The sequence below is a fragment of the Mirounga leonina genome, unplaced genomic scaffold (genome assembly GCF_011800145.1).
Source record: "Mirounga leonina isolate KUSES-001 unplaced genomic scaffold, KU_Mleo_1.0 Mir_53, whole genome shotgun sequence".
In the NCBI taxonomy this organism is placed as follows: Eukaryota; Metazoa; Chordata; class Mammalia; order Carnivora; family Phocidae; genus Mirounga; species Mirounga leonina.
The window spans coordinates 3,557,935-3,567,532 of NW_023270807.1; the positions used below are offsets into that span (position 1 = coordinate 3,557,935).

Sequence of the window (9,598 nt, forward strand, 5' to 3'; positions counted from 1 at the left end):
GTCCTGGGATCGAGCCCCACATCGGGCTCCCTGCTCAGCGGGAAGCCTGCTTCTCTCTCTCCCACTCCCACTGCTTGTGTTCCCTCTCTCGCTGTGTCTCTCTGTCAAATAAATAAATAAAATCTTTAAAAAATAAAAATAAAAAATGTATCTCATGAGTCTCGTATTGTGGTTATACAGAAAAATCTTTGTTCTTAGGAGACAAATTATTTAGAGATGGAATTATTTAGAGATGAAGTTAGTAGATCTACAGCTTTATCTTATAACTTCCTTTGTAGCAAAGAAAAACATCTGTACTTGCATTCGTGAGTATGTGTGTATATGAATGTAGAGGGAGAGAGAGATAAAAAGATAAAGCAAATGTGCCCCCTCCACCAAGAAATGGTAAATTCATGCAAAGGGTATATGACTAACCATAGTCTTATGTGTGCAACTTTTTTGTAGATTTTAAATTTTCCAAGGTAAACGTTAGAAAAGAAAAAAAACACCTCAGGAAAGTCCTTAAAAGTGAAATAAAACATTTCTATTTAGTTTCTATAAACTCTTTGGAGTGCTTTTCAAGGCTCTTAGAATATATCTCGACTTCTCTGTCCATCCTTCTTACTCTGTTTGACCAAATTTTACCTTTGAATCACATCTCAAAAATTACTTTCTCAATATGGCTTTTTTGAATCTTCCAAAATAATGTGATCGCTCACTACTGTGAATATCTATAGTGCTTTTAGTTCTATTGAGATACATCATACTCTAAATTTTGTTATAATCATTGAATGTTTTGGGACGCCTGGGTGGCTCAGTCACCCTTCAGCTCGGGTCATGATCCCGGGGTCCTGGAATTGAACCCTATTGCGGGCTCCTTGCTCATCCGGGAGTCTGCTTCTTCCTCTCTCTCTGCTCCTCCCCCTCTGCTTGTGCTCTGTCTCTCGCTTTCTCTCTCTCAAATAAATGGAATCCTAAAAAAAAAAATCTTTGCATGCTTTTATTATATAAAACAAGAGATGATAATGTATATTAGATGTGTATATTGCATACTTACCTATTATACATACGTTGTCGATAACAATAATTATTAGTTATGAGTTACTCCCTAAGAACTTAACAATTGAAAGAAAAAAGAAGTGTCTTTGATAACTAGAGGCAAGATTAATTTATGTGTAGTGGAAATGAGTGAAATGGGCAGTCATTGGAAGAGGGAGAGGCTATCAGCTCTCCCTTGCCCAATGGGCTCCCTCTGCCTGCAACTCCCACTGTCATTAACTCCTTCAGGTCTCAGTCCAGGGTTACATCTTGAGGGAAGCCTTCTCTAACCTCCCTGCTGGGTCAAAGCCCCATTATAACATCTGGACCTCTTCTTAGCACTTATCACATTATATTTAACATTAGTATGTTTAATCGACTACTATCTGCCTCCTTTACCAGACTGTATGCTTCAGGTCGGAAGGGACTGTTAATGTTTTTGCTCACCACCGACACCTCAGTATCTTGCACAGTGTTTGGAATTTAGTAGGCCCTCGTTTTTTTGTTTTTTGAATGAGTAAAAAATATGTCCATCTAGAGGAAGAGGGGGAGAGTTGATGAGACTTAGAAGAAAAGAGAGAGAGGCAAAAATGAGCATCCAAGCACTCTCAAAGGGAGAAAGAGGCTGAATAACTGGACTCTCTACTGACTTCTACAATCAATATACCCCATTTAAACTACTTATACACCTACATGCATACATATACACACACACATATACATAATTCTGCCCTTTCCTGCCAGTAATTATTACATTTCTAGAAGTGGAAAAGCCCTCTTTCGGCTCTAAGTTTTGTTTTCCCAGGAGTTCCTAATTTCCCTTAAACGACGTATCAGGATGGTTTCTCTGGACTTGCCAAGATCCTACGCATCCCCTCAACTTTTCTAAGAAAAGGCGGCTTCAAGTTCCCCTTACAAAAATCATGTTTTCTTTCTCCAGAGAGTTACACGTTCAAACGTGTCTCTTTCCCCAAAGGAACCGAGACACATTTCGGCTTCAGCGAGTCACTGAATAATGACTGGTGATTTCCATTTTCAATCTGTGTCCAAAAGCCAAAGAGGGGATAAGGGGACCTCTCAGTAATCAGCTTCCTCAGTAGGAGTTTTACGTGGAGCAGTACTTAAGACTTCTTTCTAAAAATATTTTATTTGTCAGAGAGAGAGAGAGAGCACGCACACACAAGCAGGAGAGGGGCAGAGGGAGAAGCAGGCTCCACACTGAGCAGGGAGCCCCATGCGGGGCTCGAACCCAGGACCCTGGGATCATGACCCGAGCTGAAGGCAGCCGCTTAATCGACTGAGCCACCCAGGCGTCCCTTTTTTTTTTCCCCCTTCCTTTTTTTCTTGAAGGTTCCCAGCCAGAGAGCATCCGCAGGTCCTCCGAGCGACCGCCCGCGACCTTCGCGGGACCTGCGAGCCGCCGCGCCGCACCGGCCGCCTCTCCGGCGGGAAGGCGCGCGCCCCGCCCCGCGGTTTTGGCGGCAGAGGTCACGTGGGCCCGCCGTGGCCAATGAGGGGCGCACACGGCGCCCCCGGCGGCCAGAGCGCTCTCCCGCGCGGGCGGTGCCGCGCCGGGCCCGCTCGTAGCTTCTGAAGCGAGAAGCAGCTCGGGAGCGCGGGCACCCCAGCCCAGTGCTCGGCGCCTCCCGTTACCCTGCGGCTTGGCGTTCTTGACGCCGTCCTGACACCTCCAGGGCCCTCTCGCACCGCCGCGTTCAGTCTGCACGCCTCTAAATGCCCTAAAATAGGAGGGGAGAAACGCGCCGCCCCCTCCTGCGCGGGGAAAAGAACGGGAGGGCGGTAGGAGGCCGGTGTCTGCCACCACCTCGCACCGACGGATCCCTTGTTTCTAATTGTTTGGCGGCGCCTGAACGCACGCCGGTGGCCCACCGGACTGAAACCCCCGTCACAAATAAGATTTTACAGAGTAAAACGAGAGTTCTAGGCGGGAAAACAAGCGTAAATGAGGTTGTTGGCCGTTACTCTATAACTCAAACGTAGGCGCTTTATTCTTCACCCTGCTTCTGCTTTTGAAGTGAAACTAGTTTGGTTTAAATGTGGCGACCGCCCAAAGGGCACCTCAGAAGGTGCTTGAGGAGGACTCTGTGAGGCTCAAATGGTAATAGCTGAGTGTGGAAACAACTGGAAAAAGTTTACGATAAAACAGAAGTTCCAGAATAGTGATAACGATCGCACGACTTTATGAATATGCTAAAAACCTTTGGATTTTGCCCTTTAAAAGGCTGAACTTTATGGTGTGCGGATCACATCTCAATTTAAAAAACAAAATATATGTCCTAGGAGGTATTCATAGGTGACAAAAATCTCAGGCTTTGAGAAATCATTGTTGACACCTGCACAGATCAAAATTCGGTATTTTAGTCAAATTCAGTTATTTCTGGAAAACCGGTATCTTATTTGTTATGTGGCAAGAGACTATCAGGATGCCTGAAATTTCCACTTTCTCAGTGGCATGTAATTCCTTTAAAACTGGAGAACAGTCTGAGATTAGCTTTAATTATTCCTTTCAGGTATCTAGCATATTCTTAATCTAAAAGTCTAAACCCCCATAAATTTAACTCCTTTAACCCCAATACCCTAATGCCCTTCAAAACACGAGTCTTTAATTTTCCAACATTCAGGGGCGCCTGGGTGGCTCAGTTGGTTAAGCGACTGCCTTCGGCTCAGGTCATGATCCTGGACTCCCCGGATCGAGTCCCGCATCGGGCTCGCTGCTCAGCGGGGAGTCTGCTTCTCCCCCTGACCCTCCCCGCTCTCATGCTCTCTCTCTCAAATAAATAAATAAATAAAATCTTAAAAAAAAAATTTCCCCAACATTCAGGGGCATTTAGGAATCACGCAAATTTTTGCAAAACAAAAATTGGAAGTTTGTATTTCCTTCATGTTCTTTCCCATATTGGCAAAATCAAAGAGGAACCTAAACTGAATTTTCTCTACTTAACAATGTAGACATTGTCAGGTCAAGTTAAAGACAAATCTGTATTAAAAGACAAATTTTGATCTATTTTAGTTAATCTGGGATCATCTTCATGAGTTGTCACATCAACAATTCAGAGCTAACAGACACTAAGAGATTTATGAGGCAAAGCCAGTTTTAGATTTTTACCACCTCAGGACATTGATGAATAGATTTACCACTATCTTCTTACAGTTAATGTTTAAATAATCTATTTAAGGCCCAATTTTATGTCCTCGATACCAAGAAAAATACATGCTAAGTAGAATATTTATCTTAGCTTAACATAAATAATATCTTACCTGGGTTCCTTGACATGGCTGAAACTGGCTGGGAGCTGACAAGTTGGGTCATGTACTCCCTCTGAAAACTGTATTTCACCCACAGGGATTTGCAACAATTTGTTACTTTGGGAGAGGGATTCAGAAGTTCTTTAGGTTCACAAACAATGGTATGTTTTTTCTTCATGTGTTTTCCCTGTTGAAAAATACATCTTCAGAGAACTTCCCCATCAGTATATATTCAGTGTATTTGATGAATATTGGTGTTCTAACAATACAAAAGCAGCCTTTATTATATATATCTAAGGGTTATGGTTTTGAGTGGAAAATGGAACAGGGTAATTAGGTTCTTTTTCAACTTAGATAAACATCTTTCTATATTGTTGATCTTTAGATCTGCAACACCACCCCACATCCTCATCTCCAGGCAGTTTTTCTTCATCTTTTCAATAGCCGCATTCTACTAAGAGAGCAGTCTAAATAAGTATGCATAGAAAAACACAGATGAATTAGCATAGCCAAAAGAAAATAGATTAAAAACCTAGAGATGGGGAGGGTTGAGTATGAAATAATTTTTGGTCCTACTTCCTTGTTGTGTATATGATTTCGTATTCTCTCTTTAATTCTCCATATACACATAGTCCATCTCTACAGACTCTAATGAAGACTATTCTCCCACCCCCACCCTTTTTTTCTAATACTGCAGCACTAAACCAATACATTGAAGAATTGAACTAAGACTTTCGTTGTTTCCCTGTGCACTTAATTCTCTTGACTTAAAGGTTGGCCACAGTTGCACTCTCTAGTTTACCTTCTAAATCTAAGCAGTTAATGGAAAGGGAAGGAATGGTTAGGAGAAGTCAGACAATAAAGAACAACTAAAGAAAGTAACAGGAGAGGTCTTCAGGAGCCTTAGATCAATGCTATCCAATAAAAATATGTGAATCACATATGTAATTTTAAGGTTTCTAACAACTACACTAAACAAGTAAAAAGAAACATGTAAAATTAATTTTAATGATATGTTTTATTTACCCAAACATATCCCAAAAGAAATCCAAATATTATCATTCCAACAGGTAATCAATATAAAAAATTATTAATGAAATATCTTACATTCTTGTTAATGTACATCTTCAAAATCCAGTATGTATTTTACACTTACAACACATCTCAGTTTGGACTAGCCACATTTCCGGTGCTCAGTAGCTACATGTGGCTAGTGGCTGCATTGCAGCTTTAGACAAAGAAGCAAGAACTAAAACAAAATGACTGAGAGAAGCAATAAGCAGTTATCTGAGCTATGCAAACCAAAAGGGGGTGGGAATTAGCAAGTAGAATTCTGCCTCATTATTTTTCAAAGTCACTACATTTTCCAGAGCAGAATGCTACTTGAATATTTTCATTTTTATAATCTGGGCCAGATTAGGGAAGAGGGAGCTGTGGGTTGAAGGGTTGTGGGTGTCTGGGCATTTTTGGCACCTTGCACAGCTTGACAGTTCTTTTTTAATCCTGTGACTTCTTTATTTTATAACTGAAAGTTTGTGCTTCTTAATCCCCTTCACCTATCTTAACAGCTTGACATTTTAACTATATGCATCAGACAACCTTCTGATCCTAATTTGATTTCTCAAGTAAACTTTCCTTTGGAAAAAGGACATGCTCTCCAGCTAATGCATCACAGACAAACTGGCCCTGGATAGAATTATTACATTACTAAATTAGTCAAAGTCGACAGTTGAGACACAGTTACAGAATGAGGTTCTTTTTTTTAAAGATTTTATTTTTTTATTTGAGAAAAATAGAGAGCATGGGGCAGGAGGGGCAGCGGGAGAGGGAGAAGTAGGCTCCCTGCCTAGCAGACAGCCAAAAATGGGGCTCGATCCCAGGACTCTGGGATCACAACCTGAGCTGAAGGCAGATGCTTAACCAACTGAGCCACCCAGGCACCCCCAGAGTGAGGTTCTTATCTGAAAGAGCCAGCTGATAGTCTTACCCATCAGCCCCTTGTGAAATTGTCACTTTGTACTATGTATTCACATGACATTGCTAGATAACTGAGAATAAAATATCTAACCATGGTCTTCCAAAATAAACAATCGAGAATGTTGGAATTGGTTTTCCCCAAATAGGTGTTTTGGGTTTTTTTTAATATTTTTTATTTATTTATTTGACAGAGAGAGACACAGCGAGAGAGGGAACACAAGCAAGGGGAGTGGGAGAGGGAGAAGCCGACTCCCCGCTGAGCAGGGAGCCCCATGTGGGGGCTCAATCCCAGGACCCTGGGATCATGACTTGAGCCGAAAGCATACACTTAACTGACTGAGCCACCCAGGCATCCCCAAAATAGGTTTTTATTATAATTTTTCCCAAACAATTCTGCAGGATGTTAAGAGGTATTTATTGAAAAATAATCAATGCTAATTATATTTTTCCATCTAAAATTTATTTTTAAATATATGTAAGAAAAACACTATGCTCTTTTACATAGTTGTTTGTATAATTAGATAATTGCCTTTAGGAAATGGTGTGCCTACCAGAGCAAATCCCAGGATTCATGAAAGCATGATAATGGATATGCACATGGAAGTGAGGCAGCTACTGAGCTGATGATGTATGTTGTCTATTTAATAATCATTGGCTTATTGTATTATTATTTCAATATATATTTATGATATTTTTCACTTAATAAATTATGTTATCTACTTTGGAAGTTGTTCTGATACAAAGTTTAAAGTATATATGAGTGAGTTTTTATCATTTCTTGAAGAAACTAATTCGTGTATGGATTTACATTTTGCTGTCTATGTGTGGTAGGCTGAATAATGGTCCCCCAAAGATGTTCACATCCTAACCCCCAGAACCTGTGGATATTTTACCTTATGTAGCAAAATGCGTTTTGCTGATGTGGTTAAGTTAAAGCTGTTGAGAAATATCTAATCATCCTGAGTTATCTGGGCACAACTTAATCAATCATATGGGTCTTTATAAGAGGGAGGCAGAAAGGTCAGAGTCAGCAAAGGAGGTATGACAATGGAAGCAGAGGTCAGAGTGATATGAGAAAGATTCTATGAACCAAGAAATACAGGCAGCCTCTGGAAGCTAAAAAAACTGGAAGCAAGGAAACAGATTCTCTCTTCAAGCTTCCAGAAGGAAGGCAATCTTACCAACCCATTTTAGACTTCAGACCTCCAGAACTATAAGATAATAAATTTGTATTGTTTTTGTCACTCAGTCTCTGGTAATTTATAGCAGCAGAAATAGAAAATTTATACACCATGCTGATCTGAGTACATATTACTATCAGTATATTATAATTTTAAAAGTGTTCATGTAAATTGGAGATGGACAAGAGTCCATTTGATAGTGTTTCTATAATAATAATTAGACAATCATAACAACTAAGATCATGAAACTCTAAATAACTACTTATTGGTGGTAGCAACTGTAAATCCAACTACTTTTTTTTAAGTAATCTCTACAGTCAACATGGGGCTTGACTGAACTCAAAACTCCAAGACCAAGAGTCGCATGCTCTACAGACTGAGCCAGCCTGGTGCCCCTAACTACAAATCTTTATAATGAGTCATATATGTTGATCAACAATGAAAAACACATATTTAGGGACACCTGGGTGGCTCAGTCAGTTAAGCATCTGCCTTCGGCTCAGGTCATGATCCCAGGGTCCTGGGATCAAGCCCCTCATCGGGCTCCCTGCTCAGCGGGGAGCCTGCTTCCCCCTCTGCCTGCTACTGCCCCTGCTCATGCTCTCTCTCTGGCAAATTAAAAAAAAAATCTTAAAAAATATATATATTAAATATAAATATAAAAAATAAAAAATAAATTTATATATTTTATATATATCCCCTACTAAACTAGGCATTGCACTACACACTGGGGATATAGCAGTCAGCAAGACAGAAATGGCCCCCTTCTAGCAGGGGAGGCAGACATATATACTTCATTAGAATCATGGTAGGTGTTATGAGAATATATTCTAGGGAGTGAGCTTAACCTAGTCTGGGTGGTCAGATGGGACTCATCTAGGAATGATGTTTAAGCGGGGACCTAAAAGATGACTTGGAATTGGTCAAGAGGGAAGAGGAAGGAGGGGAAAAGAATGTCTCAGAGAGCTAGAACACCATACGCAAAAGCCCAAAGGCAGTAAAGACTTCAAGGCACTTGAATAACTAAAAATAAAAACAGTGGAGACTTTTCAATTCAAGATAGCTGAGATCTTTCCCATACCAGTTCTCTCAAAAATAACAAGAAGGAAAAAGAAAATACAGGTTCCATCTTTATTGAACTGGTAGTTGAACTGGTAGTCACCCCAAACCACAATACTTGAAAATTGAAAATGGATTGAGGGTGGTGAAGGACTTAGCAGACTCAAGGAAAGTCAAACCTAAGTGGTTAGAGAAGGAGAAACCAAGGAGAAGCAAGGCAGGTCACCCTGAGGAGCCCTGGAAAGACTCACGAACTAGATGTAAGTGAAGTGCAGAGGGAAGTTAGAGTGGAGGTGGGAGGAGTGTAATGCTGAAAAGGGAGATTTGTTTGAAAAGCTGTTTAATACGTGGCCAGATCCCCACGTCCCCACTCCACCTGATATAATCAGGCTACTGCTTTTACCTCTGCAGGAAATGGGAAATGTCACCTCTAGAGAAAGTAAACCAAAGGAGTTCTAGATGTGGCAACACGAGGCATAGATCAGAGTGAGAGTGAGATATCTGACTGAAAAAAGAGGAATTAAGTCTGAAACTGAAAATGAGGCTTTTTCTGCTTCTTCTGCTCAGACATAGAACTTTGCCACCAAGTTCTACTTCTAGCAAAGAATAAAGGGTACTTCTCAGGAAAAAAAATGAACCATGCCAGAAAAAAGAGCCACAGATACTGACATTTGGGGGTCCCCAAAGGAAAAGCCTTCAATTAACAAGACTCAAACACACACTCAGGGCTTCTGCTCAGCTTTTAGGACTTCACTCTTAAAATTTGAATGGATAAAAATCACCAGATACCAGAGGGAAAACTTTAACATGAAAAAGTAAAAAACCTCCAACATGTAAGAATCAGGGAGAGAAAAGGAATCACAAAAAAATAGAGACAATGCAGGGAGCATCAAAATACTTCAAAGAAAGACACGTGGGTGGCTCAGTCGGTTAAGCTGAGCGTTTGCCTTCTCCTCAGGTCATGATCCCAGGGTCCTGGGATCAAGCCCCATGCGGGCTCCTTGCTCAGCAGGGAGCCTGCTCCTCCCTCAGCCTGCCACTCCCCACTGCTTATGCACTCTCTCTGACAAATAAATAAAATCTTTAAAAAAAATACT

At 40.9% G+C, this 9,598-nt stretch overlaps 1 protein-coding gene across 1 annotated transcript in view; it reads right to left on the reverse strand.

Annotated features, from left to right (window-relative positions):
- PXT1 (peroxisomal testis enriched protein 1) overlaps positions 1-4,763 on the reverse strand; it is a 25,833-nt gene extending 21,070 nt beyond the window's left edge. Inside the window, exon 1 of the mRNA XM_034990463.1 lies at positions 4,297-4,763. Coding sequence (XP_034846354.1) covers positions 4,297-4,462 — 166 coding nt within the window. The 5' untranslated portion in view covers positions 4,463-4,763. The remainder of the gene's footprint in view (positions 1-4,296) is intronic.
- Between the last annotated feature and the right edge of the window lie 4,835 nt (positions 4,764-9,598).